The 23,270-nt window shown below is 42.3% G+C and overlaps 1 protein-coding gene across 1 annotated transcript in view; it reads right to left on the minus strand.

Moving 5' to 3' along the window:
• Positions 1-243: 243 nt before the first annotated feature.
• ADGRG4 (adhesion G protein-coupled receptor G4) overlaps positions 244-23,270 on the minus strand; it is an 82,756-nt gene continuing 59,729 nt past the window's right edge. The window contains exons 14-23 of the mRNA XM_064482577.1: positions 20,677-20,796; positions 19,447-19,492; positions 17,669-17,772; positions 15,481-15,602; positions 13,151-13,419; positions 10,005-10,083; positions 6,622-6,902; positions 4,425-4,526; positions 3,361-3,528; positions 244-1,299 (exon numbers count right to left, since the gene is read on the minus strand). Of these exons, the coding sequence (XP_064338647.1) occupies positions 1,172-1,299; positions 3,361-3,528; positions 4,425-4,526; positions 6,622-6,902; positions 10,005-10,083; positions 13,151-13,419; positions 15,481-15,602; positions 17,669-17,772; positions 19,447-19,492; positions 20,677-20,796 (1,419 nt within the window). The 3' untranslated portion in view covers positions 244-1,171. The remainder of the gene's footprint in view (positions 1,300-3,360; positions 3,529-4,424; positions 4,527-6,621; positions 6,903-10,004; positions 10,084-13,150; positions 13,420-15,480; positions 15,603-17,668; positions 17,773-19,446; positions 19,493-20,676; positions 20,797-23,270) is intronic.

Here is a 23,270-nt window from a genome sequence, read left to right on the forward strand (position 1 = left end):
ACCTCGACATACACATTCACAAGAGGAATGGGGACTAGATTTATGGTATTGAAACCCAGGAGTTTTTCTTTTTCATTGTAAGGGTCCAATTGTCTTTATTTGTTTTCATGTACGTATTTCTTGAAGAGTTAGTACACTCTTTCAGTACAAGATTCGAAAGATACAAAGAGGTATAGGGCAAAAAGTAAATCCCTCTTCCTCCCTTGTCCCCTGATGCCCAGTTCCCCTTCCTGAAAGCCACCACTGATACTAGCTGCTTGTGTATCCTTCCAGAATGTTCATCTCTTTACTCATTTCTACCTAAGGCCAAATATGAACAGCCTGCCTGGCTGGGAAGCTATGGTGACATTTGGGATGGGATGAAGATGGCCACCCATCGTGCTTAGCCACAGAGCCTAAGGCAGGGAAAATTCATCTTCAGGGGTTACTCTGTTCCCTTTGGGTGACTCTTCTCTCTTCCATCCCCCTACTGTCCTGCTCACCCTGACCTGTCCTTTCCTGCCAGCTTCAGACAGGTCCTGTTCTGTTCCCTAACTCGGGACCCAGCCTGCTGTGCCTTCAGGCACAGTCTTGGCTGAGAACTTCAACCCCACTAAAGAATTTATGGGTGTCTGTAGATTAATGAGCCACCTTTTTCACAAAATATGTTGACGTTTTAACAAGGGGCTTCAATCAAAAGAGTGACTTGAATAATAGGGATTTCAAGTGCTTCGTCATGACAGGCCAATAGGCCAGCATATTTTCCCCCCAAGAGATATGACCTTGTGGCTCTTCCTGTCTGCTTCTGCTCTGGGTGTCCGGCCACCTGGGTGCCTGGAAACTTTGGCCACCTGAAATTGTTTGACTCTCAGGGCAGTAATAACCCTGATCTTGATCTTTTTTTCTTTCAGGATGTGAACACTTGGAGGTTTTGAAACAAAATCTCCAAAGCTGTAAATAGCTCTCCTCTAATATATCCTAACTATAGGCTCAAATCTTACCTACAAAGACAGTAAGAAGCAAACATTACAATGAATAGTAGAATTATTCTGACTTTAATATTCACTAAATGCTATCTCATTCTGCCTCTTCCAAAACAATATTTAGAATACAAAGTTGGAGCAGATGGCTTCACAAATTCAACATTTTCCCCAATCTGAGGGTAGGGGGAGGTGGGTATCTCTGCCAGGATTTAGTGAAGAAATCTTTGTTTGTCAATGGAATTCATTTTGATTTCCACAGGTAATAGTCTTCTCACACAATTAGGTACAGCTTCGCAACTCACGGGAGAGAAGCAGTTGGGATCTTCATCAAAGTTATCTGCATTAAAGGAAACAAAGAGCGCTTTCAGCTGTGGCAGGACGGACTTCGCATGCACTAGAATCATGAGGTCTGTTTATCGAATGAAGGAATGAGTAGAAGAACTAGAAAGGAAGTTAAAGTTGCAGTGCTTTCCTGGGATAGTTTAAGCTAAATCTGGGGTGAATTAATTCATCCTGATGGCACTGGGAGGCAATTACAAGTACAGATGTTCCTCCTGCCCTGTGACTAGTGGGCTGCGTTGTTCACAGTAACCTTAACCTAGGGGAGGCTGTTCATGGACAAACACTGGAGGCCTTCAGGAAGAGACAACATAAAATTGCAACACACCCATCTGTATCTCCTATGAATCTGATATTCTTGCTCTAAGGTTTACCTGTTTCTCAAGCCTGAGAGTGCCTTGTGGTACAGAGGGTGCCATTTTTCACTTGGCACTAATGGAGTTGAGTTTATGGCTGCCATATATCTGATGGCAGCATCCAGACTGCACTTTTAGAACCTATGGCCCATGTAGCTGGACTACCTGCCCCACAGGCTGAGTTCCTGTCACAACTGGGGAGCATCTCCCTGAGCTCTCCGGGTCTATAGCTTGGTCCAATGACATTAAAATCCTGGACATGGTATTTGCTACTGCTCCTTCAAAGAAAAAATATGTACATCGGGGCTGTATATTTGTTAATGAAATGATACCCACTGGGGACAGTAGGGGAGCCAAGACTAACGAAGCCTCTTGCAAAAATATTTCCCAATCAGCCCCAACTATTCTTTACTAAGGAACTTCCACAACTCATGCCCTCTGTATGCCATGGCCCCCCAGTGCCTCCATATGAGCACCAACATATCTACAATTTGGCTGGCCAGAGTCCAATGGATGCCTGTGGCCAGGGAAAGATTTTCTTCATGGGCACCAACTTTCCCATGCAGCAATAGAGACTGAGATTCCAACACTAGTCAATGCACCTTAACTAGAAAATGGTGCTGCCTCATACAGTCCTGCAGCTGGTAGACACTTTGGAGGTGATCCATCTTGGTCCCAACCATGTTCAAAGTAGAGGGGATGTAGCTGTGAGTAGGGAAGTGATGTGCCCAAGGTCACAGAGTTAGTGACTTGCACCAAAGCCTTCTGACTCCAAGTTGGGCGCTCTTTATTTTTTTTATTTTTTTACCCGCTATACTGTTTCCACATTGGCTGCAACCCTTGGAAGTCAAACTGCTGTATGGAGCCAGTATAATGAAAACTACAAGTGGATGAGGTGGTTCTACCACCAGCACTGAGATGGTGGGAGAATGACTACAGCCAGGCCACCAAAGATGTTCTGTGTGTGACCTGGAGTCTACTTTGGGCTTTAAGAAAGGCAACCAAAGGCCACTACACTATGGTCCACCTGGAAGCACAGAACAGGGAGTCATTGCAGAATCACCTTGAAGTTCTTAAGTTCTTGCTCTGTTTTGCCTTTCTATTTACTTTAGGCCTTTAGACAAATCCTTGCCCTACACTTTCCCTCCTAACACCGATCTCCACCTCAACATCTGTCTCTGTATCTAGAAATTTGGCTTCCTCTGGAAGAAAGTGAGCATCTGGGAGTGATGTGCAGCTCAGTGGGGTGGGCTGTGATGAGCACTAGCCTTAGAGCCAAGAGACCTGAGTTCTGGCTCCAGTTCTGCTGCTGATAGGCTGAGTGACTATCCATAAGGTATTCTCTTTCTCCTGTTTACAGTTCCTCATCTGCAGAAGGCGGGGATTGCACTAGATATTGTATAAGGTTCTGTCTGGTTTTAACAGTCTGTGACAATTAGTTCTAATTACCCATGATTTTTTTTTCACCTCCAGACCTCTAGTCTCTTCTGTCCTCCATTAATCTAATAACCCACTGATTTGTACCTACTAAGTTCACTAGGTGCTTCTATGCAAATTTCTGAGCCAAGCATGAGCCCAGATCGACACCAGCACACGTGCATTTAGTTTTGAGGAGGAATCATTTCCCAAGACCACATCTGTGGCCTCACATTAATTCAATACCTCTGGGATGTACGTGCTGACAGCACAGCTTTTTCTCTTACCATTTGGGGAGCTTATTTCTGAAGGAGTGCCTTGCACAGAGCCTGAAGATTTGAAAATGGAACTAATTGCAGATGACTTGAGGGATGGTGGCAACAAGGTGCGCTCAAAGGTTTTCTTCAGTCTTTCCTGTTTCCGCCCAACATGGAACCCACACCTGCTGCTACCATCTGAAATGACACCCAAAACAGTTAAAAACATAAAACTCATCAAATTCTACACTTCAAATGGGTAAATGAGACCTCAACAATCCTGTTAAAAATATAAAGCCCAATGTACACAGTGTGCGTTCTGGGTACCTCAAAGGGTCAGATTTTCTATGAAGTTGTGAGAATTTCGAACTATAATGTGTAGGACAGGCAGAGCCAATTCTCGCACCAAGGATACCTGCTTTCCCTAGAGCCCAGCACAGGGACCAGCAGGTTACTGACAAGCCCAGAATAAAGAAGCAGGATCTCTGTGCTACTCATAGAATCTTCCGGTTCAAGCACCATCTTCCCTAAAGGCAATAGACTGAGCAAAGCTACCTGAATTGGATGGAAGAGCCTTTTGATGCATAGAAAATAAGTTTGCCTGGACTTGAGATATTCTCAGAGGCAACACCAGAGTCCACTACATCTCTCACTGTGCAGGAAGGGCCATCGGTCCATCTGGGCAGTCCACCAGCTGGGCATCTTAGGGATACTGAGAAGTTCTCTCCACCTCCACCATCACTTCACTCAACCCAGTGTTGGCTACAGGACAGAAAGCCCCTGTGACCCAGTACCTAGAACACAGTAGGCACTCAGTGTTCTTTTAACTGACTTGAGACTCAGGTGACAGCAAGGACAAGCAGTCCAAGGAATCTGGGCCAGAAGAGAAGCTTCACTGAGTTAAAATATGGCCCAAGTCACATCCTTCACCTGACTTCATTCATCTCTATACAAAAGTACAAAGCATTTTCCTGACATGGAAACAGCCTCCATTTGACACTGATGCAGTATGAACTCCAGTCAGGAGACAAGTTAATCTGATCAGTTTTGTAAAACCTGCAAAATTTAAAACCTTATCCAAACTAGCGTCTTACCAGAAGAGTTATCCAGCCGCAACCACCCGCAACAAAAATGCAGTTGCCACTGCTCGCGGACCCGCTCCTTCATCACGCAGTGGAACACAAAAATGAGGAATCCTAAACCGAGAGAAGAAGGGCAGTCTTTTTCAGCTTCTTTCATGCACTGTTGCCAATGCCTAGACTCAAGTGTACTCCTGTCACCATCTATACTCCTTCTAAGGAACCCCAAGGCCATTACTGGTTTTCTGAGGTCACCTTTCTGGCCTCCTTCCCAATGGAAGTGATGATAAGAAGGTCTGTATCAAGATTTCATGTCAACCACAGTTTTCCTCCTGGACTGCTGTCCATCCTAGAGTTTGAGACATCAGGTCTGCAGTGGGCACCAGCCACTGAGATGGCTCTCAATGATCTGCACGTCCTGGCATTGACATCCTATATAGTCTCCTCTCACGTTCTACCAATAGGATATGGCAGAAGTGATGCTATAGCAGAAGTGATGGCATGTTACTTCCAAGATTAGGTAATATAAGACATTGTGGTCTCTCTCTTCCCTCCCGTCAGGAAAGGATGACCCAGATAAGATTTAGAGCTGTTTAGAAGCTACAATGGTGATCATATTATACTATTTAATGGGTCAGATCAGCATGTTGTACACCTTAAATTTACACAATGTCAAATATCTTTCAATTTTTAAAAAAAAGAGATGTTAAAACTAGTAGTAACCAGTGGGGAGAGGAAAGGGGGAGGGGCAAGATAGGCGTAGTGGGTTAAGAGGTACAAACTACTATGTATAAAACAAAAAAGCTACAAGGATATATTATTCAGCACAGGGAATATAGCCAATATTTTATAACAACTATAAATGGAGTATAACCTTTAAAAATTGTGAATCACTATATCTTACACCTGTAACTTATATAATATTGTACATCAACTATACTTCAATTTAAAAAAAGAAAGAAGAAAAAGAAGCATTAAATGCTCTGCTTTATGGAATGGGGAGCTCTCTGTCTCTGGGAAGTTTTGGGTGAAGTCATGTGACTTCCTGTCACTCGATGGGAGGTTGGATTAGGAAGATCTGAGTTCTCTGGCCCCGGTCCTGAGACTCTCTGATTCCAGAGGAGAGGCAGTGATCTAGAGGCTAAACAGGAAGACATGTCTCATCACCTCTCCAGAGGGCTCTATCTCCATTTGTAACTGAACAAGTATGTTGATGAAGCCAACAGCGTTCACTCTTTTTCTGAGCAGCGGCCACCTGGAAGGGGGTGCAGCAGCCTGATGAGAGCAAACCCCAGCCTCTGAGCAGGCGAAACTCCTCCAGCTGCAGCATGAACAAGGGGCAACAGTGACAAGTAGCACCTATGACTGCTCTGATTTCCCGCGTGGAGTTTAGCTAGTTCTCAGACTTAAAGGTTATTCTGTGAATTCCAATGAGCTGCCTGCCAGCTCTCCCTCTCTGCCTGCCAGCCTTCCTTTTTTCTTTCCAATAACAGATTGATCTGCTTACTCACTAGAACACAGGCATGAAGGAAGAGGTCAGGTTTTTGTCACCTGTATTTTTATGTGTGCATCCCTCCTTCAGAAATGCCTCATCAAGGGCATCATTCTCTCATGCCTGACCACAGGGCAACCCCCTTGAGCCAGAATTGCAAACTTGCCAACTATCTTTTTAATGGCTAATCTGTTCACTTGTTTCATTGCATTCTTCTTTTGAATATTTGGGTCGTGTGTGTGTGTGTGTGTGTGTGTGTGTGTGTGTGTGTGTGTCTATGTAACTTGAGTCTGAGACTCAGAGCTCCAAAAACACCCTCTCTGTGAGATGGTACATCCTACCTTGTAGGCAGGACTAGGAACTAGGAATGCTTGGTGCTTGACTGACATAAAGCATGTCTGACAGAGACAGCTTGGCTCTGCTGATGCTGAATCTATGGGGCTTTGGTTTTAGTTCTCAGGAGATCTCCCGTTGGACTCTGCATCCACCCATGCAGGCTTCCTGCTTAGATAGCACTCTCTCCTTCCATGTGGGCTCATTTAATGAAGCCCCAACACCTGGCCAGTGTTTCTAATGGCTGCCGGTCAGTCATTGACAGGAGAGGCCTCTTGGAGTATCTTTTCCTCCTCTGAGTTCCCAAAAGGGGAGATTTTCCCAAAGCAGCAAAAATTTTGGTGGCGGTCTAGCTGGCCACAGAAAGTACAGAGAAGCAATGGTTACCTTGCAAAGTATTCAAAATGGCGAAAAGATACAAGAAAAGGATCCTCACAGGTCCCCAGGCAAAAAAGGCAAAGCCCCAGGTGAGGCCAAGCAAGAACGTCAGGCTGGTTGTGCCTTTGAGGTCTTGCAGGATCATCCTCCGGCGAGTCTTTTGGCCTTGGGTTTTCATGGAATTCAGTTGGACAAGAACAGTGCAAAACATGGAGAGATTCATGAGAAATATGAGGCAAAAATAAGCTGCCACTGAGATGTAAAACATAGGATCATCTTTAATCCAACAACTGTAAGAGACCAAGGAGAGAAGGCAGTTGTGAGGTAGAGAAACATAAACTTATATATATATATATGTATATATTTGCATTTTCACTTTTAAATTGAAGTCTAATCAGTTTACAATGTTGCATCAATTTCTGGTGTACAGCATAATAGTTCAGTCATACATATACATACATATATTCCTTTTCATATTCTTTTTCATTATAGGTTATCACAAGATATTGAATATAGTTCCCTGTGCTACACAGTAGGTCTTTGTTGTTCATCTATTTTATGTGTAGTAGTGTGCATCTGCTAATTCCAAACTCCTAATTTATCTCTCTGCCACCCTTTTCCTCTTCTGTAACCATAAGTTTCTTTTCTATGTCTGAGAGTCTGTTTCTGTTTTGTAAATAAGTTCATTTGTATCATTTCTTTTTAGATTCTACATATGAATGATATCAAATGGTATTTTTTTTTCTCTTTCTGGTTTACTTCACTTAGAATGACAATCTCCAGGTCCATCCATGTTGCTGCAAATGACATTATTTTATTATTTCTTACTGCTGAGTAGTATTCCATTGTATAAATATACCACAACTTCTTTATCCAGTCCCTCTATATATATATATATTTTTCTTTTAATGGAGGTACCGGGGATTGAACCCAGGACTTTGTGCATGCTAAGCATGCACTCTGTCACTAAGCTATACCCACCTGCCTGAACTCATATTTTTAATGAGACTCAGAAAATCACTGAGTCAGTTTCATTTCACATAAGAACATCTAAGCCTAGAGTGTAAACCAACTTGACAGAATTCACTCTTGCTCACTGGGGGCAGAGGTGGGACCAGAACCCCAATCTCCTAAGCCCCAGTCCAGGGTTCTTCCCAGCATCAAGCTGGAAATCCTAGAGGATATTTTTGCCCTACATGTGCAGAAACCTTTCAGTCCAACTTCCTGGGAAGCTATTTTCTTCCTCAATGGCAGAAAAACAAATTATGTATTTCCCCCCAAAGTGGCTTTTATTTGCAGACTAAATTCTGCTTTGCATGATAAATATCACAGTCAAAGGACAGGGACAACGACTGGCTTTTCTGAATGCTATATTAAACAAGGATTAGCTCATCAGAGTTAATGAAATTGCAACAAAAAGAGGGCAGCTCCAGCTGTATTGCTTTAAAATATGATGTTTATTTTCAACCTCCCACCACAGCTACAGGCTTGAACTACAAAAGGCAACACTGGCCACTGGACTGAATAATGGCTCTACAATTTCTATTAAAGAAGAAATATGCAATGATTCATATGAACAGATAATTCATCTAATAATATCTCCAATTACTGCAGTTATTACTGCTGATTTTTGAACACAGACAAGCTTTCACTAATTTAACCATGTGTCAACTTAGCTGAGACTTCTTTTCTAGAACCAGGAAAATCCCTGCGGTCATATTGTTCACGTTGGTGTGGATATTTTCATAGATGGGAGTTTGTGTGTGTCAGGAGGGGGCGGTGGGGAAGCATTCAGTTTCCCTAATAGAGCCTAATACTTAAGGTTCCCTGAGTATCATTTTCAGCCTTAGGAAGGGCTACAGAAAACTCTTAAAAAGAGGCAGCGCTATATGTTTGGATAGAGAATCACCTCCAGGACATATTAAGTATAAAACAGTGTACATCTACCATTTGGATAACAAAGTGTGCAAGAGACTATCTACACCAATTCAATAGTTGGTAAAAAAAAAAAAAAGAGTTGCATCAAGGAGCAGAAACTGGGGATCTGGGCGTTGGGAGTGGGCCTTACTTTTCATCCTCTACACTTTCGTACCTTTGGATTTTATACCATGTGCATGTATTACTTCTTCAAAATAGAACTATTTTTTTAAAATCTCTTAGAGCAGTCTGCCTCTTACCAACCAATTCCCATATGAAAGGGCTCTTTTCAGGAGGAGTAGAGTTGATTTGGTTCTGATTTTGCTTTGATTTTGATCTTTGAAGAAGACTCGCCATTAGATAGACATTGGGGATACTTTAAGTCATTAAACATGCAAGGAGGCAGGATTGAGGAGGAGATGAGAAGGAGAGGAAGAGAAGAGGGAGAGAAAGAAAGCATAACAAATTGTAATTAGAAAGCGTATGCTGGCAAGGGCAATATAATTTTGACCCTCTGGAAACTGTCATCTCAGTATGAAAGACGGAGGAGCCCGGGGGGCAAGACCCCTGCATTCCAGTCCAGTGGGAGAGGAAAACTACAGCGGAAAAGAGCTTGAGAGGCTACGATACAGAGAATGGATACGAGTAAGTAAAAACACGATCCCAAGGGTGAAATGAGGTTGTAAAGTCTGAGGGACTACGTGCTATCTACGGGCCTGTAAAAGAAGGTTCTGGAGAGGTGGAGTGAAGTAAATGGCTTACTACTCTCTGATGCCTGTCGGTGAGAGAGCCAAAGAGATGGACTTATACATCAAAAAGAAAAAAGAAAAAGAAGGAAAGAAAGCAACAACAGGACAACAAAGCTGAACCAATTTACAAAGGAACGTGGTGGAGTTTTCTTCAGGGGAGACCCTTGTTGAAACACAGGAAGTGTTTTCCCACCTGTTTCAGTATTTCTTTATAGTGGCCACCCCTCCTACGTTCTATTAGCTTTCTAATCATAATAGCTGCCAAGATGTCTATAACGTAGATGTCCTTTATCATGTTTACTTGCATTATATTGACATCATTATTATAGTCCCATTTAATAAATCTGAGAGCTCTTTAGCAGCCAAGAAATAGTAATAAATAAATAAACAAACAAATGAGTAAAAGTTGATAATTATGTAGCACTTACCATGGAACAGGCCACATGCTGAGCACTTGATACACATGATGTCACTTTGATTTGCACCCAATACTGAGAGAAAATATTATTATCCCCATTTTCCAGAGGAGGAAATGGAAGGAAGAGGTAAAGTTGCCCAAGGTCATGCAGAGCCCAGACACCTAACCATTATATCAGTGTGCCCATGAGTGTGTTAGGGTAAAAAGGCTGAGGACGATTTCCTCCCTGAAGTCAGGGTCAAGACCAAGCCCCAGACCCTGGTGGTCAGGAGCATCACCATCTGAGAAGCAGAGATGCTGGTACTTACAATGGAGTCGTTGAGCTCAGAGTCCCATACAGATCTTTTTTCACACTGAGTATGATCGCCACCACGATCGCTGGGATTCCTAGAGTCAGGAAGCAAGCCAAAGGCATCCCATTAGGAAGCAGGGAGAGATCCTGATCGATGACTGTGGGCGCTGATACATTAAGACACTGTTTAAATGAGCCACAGATGTGCGGCATCAAAATACCATTGTTTGCAAAATGTTTATGAATTCTTTCAAGTTAAACATTTCTAGGAGTTCTCCAATCTGCTAAACTAAACAGCATGCCAATGGCTCCAATACAACACCCACTGGTTATTAAAAATAGCACAAGTGCCAAAAGAAATCAACTTGGCAAGAGAAGTATCTAGTACGTGGGAATGCAAGTTCACATAAAGCATTTCTTCTCAGATGATGGGCTGCCAATTTGTCTCCCTTTCAATACTGCCCATTAGTTCCCGGTATCTTTTTGTCTAGGTCACCTTGGAGGAAGGGCACAGGCAATCAGCTGCAGCCTTCAGTGCTTTTCTGACAGGGGAGCTGTTGCCACACTCGTTACTAGTTTGACATTTTGACTAGATCGACCGCTTAACGACCAGTCCATTCAGCCAGAGTATAATAAAGCAATCAGTTCAGTCAAAGTGGTCAAACGTGACGTGAGTATAGACACAGGGTTTCAAAATCCAATTACATGGACATTTGCAAAACTTACATGATTTCTTTACGCCTAGCAATGTATTTCTCCTAAACGAGGAGTATTACACCCGCACGTATTTTAGGGGCTTTGTAAAATACTTTCCAAAGCAGTTTCAAACCGCAGAGTGCCAAATCTGAAAAAATCCTCCACTGTCCTATTCTGCGATTAACAGGACGATCCCTTCGGATCGACACACGACACACCTAACACAGTGCCCAGCGCTATGTAGATGTGGGAAAAAAACACCTGTTGGAGGCCAGCAGGGAGGAATGAAGTCTGCTCATTTAGAAAGAGAGTTGTGAGACAGTCCCCAAGCTATGTTTACACTTTGCTAACTAAAACAGAAAAGATCCCTACTGGTTGCTAAAAAATGTGGGCAAATATATCTACCCCCTTGGACAGGGATTTCAATAAAAGAATAAAACCTTTTCAATAGGGTGCTTTGGCACTAGGGAGACAGAACTTCAAACGTAAACAGAGGCTAATATTTATTTTCCTTACATTTGATTGGATTTGTCTAATACTGAAAGGCTCCAAAACTCCCTGTCACAGGCTGGCTCCGCAGTGGCTCCCTGGTCCTCCCTGCAGGTACCTACAGGCCTGCGAGGAGGTGCTCCGAGGTCCTCTCCTACGCATCTCCCTGTCCTCTGGGTGGCTGGGATGAGACACTTTCCCACCCCCTGCTAGGTTCTGAGGCTGTGTGGAGTTTGGCACCCGGCCCCCTCGGAACAGAGCTGCCCAATATAAAACCGCATAGCAGGGAATCCCACAATCGTGAGGCAGCCATCTGTTCCCTTTGGTTTTGGTGTCATTCTTTAGAGTGTGTGGGACAAGGACTCGGGAGCTGGCACCTTTAGCTACTCTTCTTTTCACCGTCTATATATGTAAGCAACTGAATCAGAAAGAGGCTTGTTGCATCTTTACTGGCTGTGCTGGTCAGGCTTTGGCTTCGGCTTGGGTGTGTATTTGACACTTTCCAAGTGTTTTTCCGCCTCCAAGTACCAAGCCTTAGCCTTGCCCGCCTCTCCCTGCACCCCAGCAAGTGTGTGGAATCGAAGATCAAAGAGATCAGAAGGCAGCCTTGGGGATGTTGGAATACCAACATGGAAGGAGCCAGTGCAGGAGGAAGGCTCGGAGGAGGAAGCTGAGAATGAATGATGACGGAGAGTGAGTGCTACTTCCAGCCCCTTCGCCGTTAGCCAGATGTGGGTTAGCTGCTTTTTGGATTATTCATGAAGCGTCTTCCATGACATTTTTCAGTCTTCCAGTTAAATCGAGGCTAGGGTCACCGGGCATAGAGGGAAGTGTACTGACGGCTTTTGGCTTTGTGTTTCTGATGGATTTCCAAGAATACTACAACCAGTTTTTCAGATCACGCTTTGTTTAGTATTTGTCTGTCTCTGCTCCCCACACTAATATGGATAATAGCACTGTGTATCCAAAGAAAGCACGTACTCTGTTAATGAACTCATTAAAAGGATGAGTAGCTAATTGGGAAGCTATTGTCTTCACAAAGGCAGTGGAAGATAAAGTCTCCCTGCCTGGGTATTCTGTCCATCCCACTTAATACACATCTCCTGTGGATCCAACACATTTTCTGAACCCCAAATCTGTTTCAAACAGGCAAGGCAAGGGAGGAGCTGAGTCGACCACGTCAGTTAGAAATACAGGAAAGCAAGCCAATGAAATGACATTTAAATTAGGAACTATTCATGCTGAGTTCCTTTCTGGCTTCTATAAGGGCCATAGTGATGGTGACAGTCATGTGGCATGATGCGAATCAGGATGTGTTGGAGACATCATCCTCTCGTACCTTGCAAGTCCTTTCCCTGGCCCTTAAACAACGTAACTAGATCATAGAGGTCAAAGTCCACACTATGGAGATAGACTCCCTGGTTCAAAGCCTAGTTCTGCTACTTACCAGCTATGTAAATTCTGGCAAATTACCTCATCTCCCTGTGCCTCAGTGTCGTCATCTCTTGAATGGGAATAATGATGCAACTTTTCCCATCGAGATATTGTAAAGAATATATGAATATGAGACACTTAGATTAAATGAGACCCTTAGAACAGTGTTGGGCACATGGAAGTGCTACCTCAGTGTCGGCTGTTATATCCATGAGTATTTGTTAGGATTGTAACTTCAGTAAAGGGAAGCATAAAATCTGACAGATTGACTACTGTAGATCCAGACTGTAGCACAGCACACAAGCAGGGGCTCAGTAAGTATTTGTGGACCAATTCCTCATAACAGAGGTTAAAAGTTGAATTTATAGCACAATACAGGCAGAACAAGAAATGCCCACCCAAACACCAGTCAGGCAATCCTTAATTCCTTACCTATGATAATAGCAGAATTTGGTCCCGAATACTTTGTCTAATGGAGCTGGAATTAGACAGACACAGGAGGCAGGGAACAGAGATATCAAGGATGATGGCAGAGATACTTACCCCAACCCGCCAGACAAAGTTTAAGGATGTAATTGGGAAAGTATATGTTGAAGACTTTGACTAGAGCTAAATACATGTGCACCGCCTCCAGGCCCATCCAAGTCAAAGAAACAAGCAGGAAGTAGTGAAGAGCCACAGCTGCTGTGATACAAAGTCCTGCTTGTGGAAATGACGATGACCAGGAATTGAGCAGAAACACCAGGTTTAGCATCAGTAGTGCTGTGCACAGGTTGATCAGGATTTTGGAAGGATGATCTTTTCGCAGTTTGCTAAAGGAAAAGGCACAATGTTTAGTCAGGTTAGGTAGGGTCTCTGTTTTTGATCAAGCATTGCCATGTTTTAGCTGCATAATACGTCAAAGAATAAAAGAACTGCCTGTTAAAATTAAGTTACTCATATTACTGTATATGCACTGAATTTCCAAGTCCCCCACCCTATTTCCAGGTAGAGCTGAAGTATCCTAAATGTGACCTTCACTAACACGAAGATAGCAGCCTCTTTTTTTCTGTCTTGTTTTGTTTTGTTTTTCTCTTTTGGAGAGAAGGAAGGAAGGAGTTTTCTGGAGACAATTCTATTATCACTCCTTCAGCAGACTCAAGGCTGGATCTACATATGGCCAAATAGCAGGATGACCATGGAAACCATTTCAGGTAGTTACTTGGGTATTTCCAAAGATCCAGACATTTAGCATCTTGGAAATAAGACCTTAAGTTTCATTAAGTGATCACAATTATACTTTGTGGAAATGGACCCAGTATTTTCTAAGTGAAAAAAATATATTTTTTCCCTTTTATTTTTTTCATTTTTATGAAATGTTTATTGATTTAAAGTTTACAGTTTTCATTTTTTGGATATGTGGAGTAGATATTTTTAATGGAGGTAGATATTAAAGTACACAAATCTTAAGAGTACAACTCAATGAATCTTTACAAATGAGTACACCTGAGGAACCTCCACCCAGATCAAGAGGTAGAATATTTTCAACATCTCAGAAGGCTCCTTCAAAAAGAAAAAAAGAAGACTCCTTCATTCCTTCTCCCACTCATGTCCCACCCCGACTAGAGGTAACCAATATTCCAATTTCTATCCCCTTAGATTTAGTTTTGCCTGTACTTGGAACTTCATATAAAAAGAACCACACAGCAAATTCTTTTCTTTTTCTCACATACTTTGCTCAACTCTCTATGAGATTTAGATGTTATGCTATATTGTACAGAAGTATGGTTGAGCCTTGAACAATGTGGGAATTAGAGGCACTGACCCTCTGAGCAGTTGAAAATCCACATCAAACTTATAGTCGTCCTTCCTCCTTATTTGAGGTTCTGCACCCTCGGATTCAACCAGCCCCACATCATGTAGTCCCACAGTATTTACTATTGAAAACGATCTGCATATAAGTGGACCCGCACAGTTCAAGCTCATGCTGTTCAAGGGTCGACTGTAGTTCATTCATTTCTACTGCTCTGATGCGTTCCATTTTATGAATATACCACAAGCCATTCAACCAGTTAACTGTTAATGTACATTGGGATTGTTTCTGATTTGGGGCCACCATGAATGAAGCTGCTGTGAATATTCTTGTATATATCTTTTGGTGGACATAAGCACTTAGTTTTCTCTAAGAGTGAAATTTCTGGGTCAGCACCTAGATGGATATTTATCTTTAGTAAGTATCGCCAAAGAATTTTCCAAAGCGTCTGTGCCACTTGTTGTTCCACATCTTTGTTGAACCTTGCTATTGTCAGTATTTTTATTTTAGCCATTCTGGTGGATGCACGGAAGTATAATTATGGTTTTGAGCCATTTAGGCAGGGGTTAGGACTAGGCATTGACATCTTTTGTGAGGCGCTTGTTCAACTTTTCTGCCCATTTTTAGTTGTATTGTCTGTTTTTGCTTTTTTGCTTTGTAGGAGATTTTTTTTTTTTTTATATTCTACATTCAAGTCTTTTGTCAGATATATGCCTCATGAATACGTTCTCCCAATCTGTGGTTTGATTTTTCACTATCTTCATGATATCTTTTGATGAAAAAAATTCTTAATTTTAATGAAGTCTAATTTATCAACTGTTTCCTCTATGGTTAGTGTTTTGTATCCTGTTAGAGAAATCTTTTCCTCCCCCAACCTCTTGATTTTTTAAAAATCCAGTTACAATATTTTTTCCAGAGGAGCCTTGATTGTTGTTTTTTTTAACCTGCCCACTTCATAATCTAATGAATCTGACCTCTTCTTACTGTGATGAATACGAACTTTTTGTGAAATTAACAAGTTTACAATGATAATAGCATCCATCAAATTAAATAAACTTAGAGCAAGAGTCTATGAACTTACTGAAAAGCTATGTATGTCACCATTGCAACTCCCAGGAAGATGGAGGAGATTCCACATCCAGTGTATGTTAGAAGCACTAATATCCGTTCATTCACTGCATCCACTGCAGACCTGGATAAATCCTAGGGAATGTAATGTGTTGTATTTTATACATTCGCCAGGGCAAGTTTGTGGTAAAACCCTTCAGTGCTCACAAACAGGAGGTTCCCAGGATGTATAGCACCTCTGTTATAGCTCTCATAAAACCAGAGTATGTGGATGGATATATGATAAGACTGTATAAGTTTTGTTGAGCATGCCTTGTGTAATTTACTGTGTACAGGGCGTGGAGAGCCATCAACAGCACTGGAAGAACATTTAGTCCTTGGTTTTATTGTCATTAACATGTTCCACACTTAAAATATAACCAAACTAATAGATGTGAATTTGGGATGCAAACTGAATCATTATCTGAACTGAGCGTCCCAAAACACTGCACAGAACATTAAAAAAAATGTTCCTTTTCCTTAGACCTTAAATAATTTTCATAAAACTAAGAGACAAAATGGACCTTAGAGATGACATAAGCCAGTAATTTCTTAACTTGAGGACCATAAAAGACCTGAAATTGTATGCAAAATTATTTGAATATATGTGTGCATTGTTCTTGGAAGAAGGTTCATAGCTTTCATCAGATAATGGTAGCGATTCATGACCCATAAAAGGTTAAGAAGCACTGGTCCACTCTGGTAGTTCTCACCTGGGCACAATTTTGCCCCTCCTCCAGGGACGTTTGGCAATGTCTGGAGACATGTTTGGTTGTGACAATTAGGGAGACTGCTACTGGCATCTAGTCGGTAGAGGCCAAGGATGCTGCTAAACATCCTACAACACACAGTACAGCCCTGCACAACAAAGAATAATTTGGCCCAGAATAACAATAGTGCCAAGGTTAAGAAACCCTGGTCCACTCCAATCTTCCACATTTCAGAAGACAAATCTAAGGTCCAAGCAAGTGAAACAACCTGACCAAGATCACATAGCCAGTTAGTGACAGAGCTGGACTGTGAGCCCTGGTCTTTTGGCTCCTGCTGTAATGTTCTAACCAGTTTGGAGGGTGGTAAACAAAATTCTTACAATTCAATAAGTATCAATGGAGCACCTCTTATTTGTTGAACAGATATGGTAAAAAAAAAAAAAAAAGAAATATAAAACAGACTCTCACCCCTCAAGGAGGTGAAATAATTCTCTCACCATTAGCAGGAGAAATAATTCATACACAACACATTCAAATAATATATAAGATAAAGTAATTAACTAAGAAAGTACTTGGGGCATGTAGAGAAGGAAACACATTTGAGATCCGTTTTGAAGGAAAACTCATCAAGTCCCAATATTATGGGGGACCATAGGAAATGAAGGAGATGGAAGGGTTAACAATGACTCTGAGGCTCTAAGCCTGGATGTGAAAATCAATCAGAGAACTCTTATTTGGCTAAGTATAGCAAGTATTAAAAAAGTACATCTTTCCTACACTGCAATTTGACAGTAACTATTAAAATTAAATATCTTAATGACCTTTAACCCAGCAATTCTACTTTCATCAATTTATCCTACAGAAATACTTTCATCAATGTTAAAAGATAAATGGATAAAAATATGTATTACACATTGTTCATAATGGAGAAAAATAGTAACAACTACAATGCCTACCAATAGGGGATTGGTTAAATTCATTGTATTAAATCCACACAATGGAATACTATTAAAATATTTCAAAAATTTTTAGTGGATGGATGTGTGTTTACCTGAAAGGTGTCCGATATATATTGTTAGGTGAAAAGCAAGGGGTAAAAACAGCATGAGTAATTTGATCCCATTTTTATAAAACAAAAACATATATTAATATACACATAGGAAAGGAATCTGAAAGAATATACAGAAGGATGTTATAGGTGGTGATCTCTTGGGAGGAGGATTATAGGGACCTTTTCTGTAATGGTTGAATTTTGAGAAGCAGGCATTAATTTTATAAGGAGAAAAAATAAATACTTGTTTCAATCTGCTCTACTTTGGATGAACGAGGTGGGAGGCTCTTTTCCACTTGCATGCCACTTCTCCATAACTTAGTTCATACATATATTCCTGGTCTGTAATCTAATAAAAAGTTGCCAAAATTCTATCAAGAACTGATTAAGAGACAATGCACCATTAAGACTCCGAAATGGGTGAGGTGGTCACACTGACAGATCGTGTAGTTTGCGTTTGTTTCCTTTACTTTACAGCCTGACGAATTCCATCCACCTTGCTCATCTGCAAGAGAGAGAAAGGAATTTCAAAGCAATTATGCTTTTCTAAGAAATGCTTAACGTGTGCTATAATTAGTACTGTTTGTTAAGACAGCAAGATAGAGGTATAATTGAATATTGAAATCAAGTTAAGTCTAATAGGCTAAATTGACTTCTTGGGGACATCATGAATGGCATAACTTCTGTTCTCACTTTTCCTGTTATTGTACCATATTCCTACAGATTAGGACAGACTCGAATGATGAACGACAATCCTGCTATCATGATTGAATGTCAAAGTAAGGACTGTTTTTTCAAGTAGCATGAAGAGTAAACAGGTAAATCTAGAACTTTTTGAAGGACATGACCTATTGAAAATAGGCTGACACGTGAGCCTCCTCGGTGGGACTGGAATAAACATCTGAAACAATCAGCTCAACCCAGAATTCAAATGGTCTTTGCACTTGAGCCAGATCATGGTCTGGTGCTCCTTAGGGCCAGTTAAAGCCTCTGAGCTACTTGCCACCTGCCTAGTTTCTCACTCCTGAGCATATTCATATTCAGGGTTCTAGAACCAACCTGCGTACCTCCATAACCTGTCGATCTTGGGTACTAGACCAGATTTAGAGTAAAATTTCCAGGGTAGTACTAGCCAGCGGGCTTATCCTAGAGCAGACAGCTAAGTGTGGTCAAAGTTTGTCCATCTGGGATAACACCTTAGATTCCAGAAGTTCTGGATCTATGGACGGAGGGGTGGGGGCAAAAGGAGACCTGAGAGGAGCCCAGAAACTGGCATTAATGAACATGCAGATCAACTTATTGAGGCTGTGGGGGACAAAGCTTATCATTTTCTGAGAATCTTACCCTGGGCCACTTGGAAGGGACCAGAAAAGGACAGTGCTAGCTCTGTTATAGGAAAGCAGTAGTATCCCCACATCGCAGGGAGTTGAATGGGAAAGGGATTTCCCTTTTCTCCCAGAATTCCAAAGATACTGAAAAAGGAACCGTCCCAGGCAGAGCTTCCACAGGTGGAAGGACTGGTCACAAAGCCACTCCTGGCATTCCAGGGGCAGTTGATTCTGCACAGGAATTCTCTGAGCTGTGCCTATATCCCCAAAGATACCAATGGAGATGGCATTTTAAGAGGAACCCATTCAGCAATCTTATTGTCCCCAAAGACACATACCTAACCAAGCAGGAAGGCTTATCCCCTCAATGAAAAGATTAAAAAGAGTAAATGGACTCCCCAAGGCCCCTAGAGAATAAATGGACTACCCAAGGTCACACGGTCAGTGTAGAAGACAAGAGAGAAAAAGGGAAGGAGACAGTAGCCATGTCGCATCTCGTGGGTAAGCACAGATAAAGAGTCAGATCTTCATCCCTCAACTTCCTTCAGACAGCTCAAGGCTGCTCTCCACTGGGTCTTCCAATTTTCTTTCTTTCAGCTAGCTGATGTGTGATTTTTCTCATCTCCCAAATAAGTCTCCTCTTAAAAAGAAAGTTAAAAAAAAAAATAAAACACTCCCATGCCTTAATTAGATATGAAATTCGTATTGGTATCTTGGTCATTCAGAGTTCCCTGTAAGGTCTGATAAGACAGTAGCTTCAGTACGACTCATCTAACTGCCAAATAGGAAAATGGTCAGGGGCAAAGTCTCATTGAAAGCCAAAGACAAAGCTTGCTAAGAAAAATACGTACTGTTGTTCCCAAAGTCCCAAAAGGCACACTGAACTTGATCGTAATTCTAAGGGAAAAAAAAAAAAAACTCAGAGGTTAATACCTTTCCTTGTGATAGTTACCATACAATGACAGCCACACACAAGTGTTTTCTTTTCAATGTTTTTTTTTCAAACAGTAGACACACATACACACCAACCATTTGTGAGCTGGTTTTAAGTCTAGCTTCAAGTATCTTAGGGGTCACAAGGGTGAAAACAGCATGTTACTACTGCGTGGTGATCTGGTACATGTCCTTTAAAAATATTTGGTGACATAAGGATTTGCCATGTTCTCCTGGTGCAAAGTCCAGGAGGAGGCTGCAGATGGTCAGTTCAGGTCTGCTGGGTGGTATTTCTTGTGGAACTTTGGAACTGGGGGCTCACAGCTGAGATCAAGCTTTATGGGTACAAGGTTGACCTGCCTTCTCATTAGGCCTACTGAGCATTGCTGAGGACTCACCAGCTTCTCAAGCTCCAAGGAACTGGAGGGCAATGAGAAATTGGTTATGGGGCATGCTTGGAGAGCTGTGGTCCCAGCCAGAATTAAGAGATCTTACCCATTTAACATGTTTCATTTAGTATCTATTTTTTTTTAAACTCCCTCTCCCACTCTTCCTTCTTCCCTTCTAGAATTAAGACCTGTGAAAAATATGCTGTAACATATGGTCTTTTAGATTGGGAATGAAGGAAGCTATTAAGACTTCACACTGGACATACATTAGCATCAAAGAGTGGAATAGTTAATTCATTCTTATACCACAGCTAAATTTGATCATTTAGTAATATATACCTTATGTTATACCATATGACTATGGTTTTAATCCTTTGGATAATTGATACATATTTTAATGCTTGAATTTCATGGAAATTCAAAGAAAAATGTTCAATTATTTTGAATGAAGTTGTTTGCATCACTCAAAAATAAACGGAATTAAATGTCATTTAGAGTGATGGGGCAACCAAAAGATCCACCTGCCCCGCAGCCACTCCTCTGTCAATCTGTTACAATGCTGGAAACCCACTGTTAGCCCTTTAGGCTAAGGCATTATTTCTAGAAGTCCCCAATTACAATACACCTCTGCTACCTGGAATGGGACAATCTTCATTAAGTCTTAGAAGCACATCTGTTAACTAGCCAATTATTTTTAACAGGAAAATCATGGAGCGGTTCTGAGGCTTTTTCATTCTGAGACAAAAATGGAAATGGTACCCGTTTTCCTTCGATATGCTGCAGAGTAATAACCACTGGGTCTGCCAAGTTCTGAATGGATGTATCTGAAATGCTGGCACTCACAACATACGTGGTTAATGCTTTTGCAACGTTTTTGGTCTGCAGATGAAACATATAAGGAAGAGGCATTCAGGTCCTAAATTTCTAATTTCTTGCATGTTAATTATCAGTCTAGAATTTTGAAGTACCACACAGCATAAGGGATAGAGATATGGAAAATAAAATCACAAGCTAGGAAGGAATTTTTAGAGGTAATTTAGCTCATCTACTGTCTTTACATTAGGTCTAAATCATACCAAGCTAGACCAGTTCTTTCATATATCCATACATCCACACATCCACATATCTATCTAACAAGCATTGGTTTTTCACCCACAGCAAAGTACAGCCCTAGCAACACAGCGCAGCTATTGCCTACTTTGATAACTCTCCAGACCCTGACATCTCCCAGCTTACCTCAGTTCTAATCCTCACCCATCCTCACTAACTTTTAGGGAGCCCCTCTTTATAAGGAACATAAACCCATCATGGATTAGTTATAAGCCTCCTCCTGTTCCATCCTCACTGGAGATGGAAGCAGGCTGATTAACATCCAGGTTGGAACAAGTCTCCTCCCTAGGCCACCATGAACTCAGAGGCCAGAGCACAGGCAATGTGTGTCTTGGTGTCCCCCACATGGCTCAGCGCACGGCAGGTATCTTATCTTGTAACCACAGTAAGCCTGTTACTTTAAGTGTTTCCCACAAACTAGCTTCAGTCCTCACTGAAACAATATAGGCATTTTTTTTCAGATAAGCTGAGGCTCAGGGAGGCTCAAAAGCTTGCACAAAGTTGCACAGCTAGTGACTGATAGGGCAGGGATCCTTAATAAACATTGTGTAACAGAAATGAACTAGAATGTAGCCACCGAGGCGCGCAGCTTGCTAATTAACAGGGCCAAAGCAGCCTGGGCCAAGGCTCGAGGAGGCGAGGCAGCTGGGAGAGTGCCGTTTCCAGGGCACGCCCAAAGAGACGAGAGGTGGGGCAGGGGCAAGACAGGAGGGAGAGGATGCAGCTCCTGTGAGGACTTGCTGAGAATGCCCAGAGGAGGTGAACCCAGACGATGTCCCTTGAGGAGCCCCCTGGGCCACTTTTAGAAGGTGCCAAGCTCTCGTACTTCTGAGCCCTGCAGCTGCTGACAACTGAGGGATTGTGACCACAGCCTGGAGCTCCACTAGGAAGCTACCCACTTCCTATCCCTGACCAGCTCTGTTCATCCAAAGCCAGCCTGACGGTGCAGTGCTCCCTTCCCAGAGGGATTCCCCTGGGGCAGTCTGAGGGGAGGAGGGTCTGCAGCAAGATACGGTAGAAAGGGCCCCGCCTGACAGTCAAAAGCCCAAGTCCTAGTCCACGTCCTAGCCCAAGCCCTTTTGTTGCTTGAAAGTCCCTTCCCCTTTCTGGGATGTTGATGACATGAAGGAAGGTGGACCAGATGATACCCAACCACCCTTCCAACTCAGTCTAAGAGATGCAGTTGTCTGTAGTGAAAAGGCCAAGGGAGGAGACACACACACACAGTGACCCAGGACTGAATGAACTTGTTCTCTGGCTTTAGTTTCCAGATTTGCAAAATGGCGGCCATGCAGGGAAAGGAACTAAACCACTGCTCACTCTTCCGCCCTCTGGCTCTAGGCTCATGTTGTACCTATGTCACTTCTGAACCTTTGCAGAAGCAGTTCCCCCTGCCTGAAACACTCCTCCCTCCTTGTCCTCACCCCTTTTCATCTAGCTGGTATTCAACCTTGGGTCTCAGCTGACGCCTCTCTTACAGTAGGCCTTTCCTAGTCTCCCAGTTGGGGGCAGGTGCCCTCCCTTGTGCTTCCAGAGCCCCTGTGCCATACATACTTGCCTCGTGCTTTGTCCCTCTCCCCAAGAACTGCCCGCTAGTGGAGGAGTGGTGGAGGAGGTATGTGTTTTCCAAGAGTGGTGTCTTATCAATGATTTTAAGGTAGTATGTTGTAATGACAGTTAGGGTTTGAATCAAAAGATGTTAGAAGCAGCAGTGTGGAAGCAAGGCTGTGAGACTCAGGGGGAAAGGTAGTTAAACGGTGGCATCTCTTGTAAGTGCTCACTCCCCAACCACCAGTGACCCAGGTCCCAGCCTTGGGTCACCCCCTTCCATGTGAGAACCCCCCCATCCAGCACCACATAAGACAAGAATTTAATAAATATTTGCTAACTGATTAATAACTGGGTGAATAAACGAATAAACTGTGTCACCTCCAGCAGGTCCTGTCCCCTCTCCGGGTCTCAATATCTTCATTGGTAAAATGAGGAGATGGGACACAATGAGCTATAGGGACCCTTCCGTTTCTGAAATTGAGGTAGGCTAGTTCCAATCTTTCTTCATCTGGCACTATGACGTCTAAAGGCTAATTTTGGCAAAGATCTTTAATGTCTTTCAGTGGAAGGTGTTTGTGAATAAAAATTAGTTATTAGGTGTGAAATCTATGCAAAACAAATTTAGCTTTTATTCTACACAACAAGCACAGCTCTCTGAAGAAAGGAGATAAACTAAGACCAAAACAATGGCA

This window comes from Camelus dromedarius, chromosome X, assembly GCF_036321535.1.
Source record: "Camelus dromedarius isolate mCamDro1 chromosome X, mCamDro1.pat, whole genome shotgun sequence".
In the NCBI taxonomy this organism is placed as follows: domain Eukaryota; kingdom Metazoa; phylum Chordata; class Mammalia; order Artiodactyla; family Camelidae; genus Camelus; species Camelus dromedarius.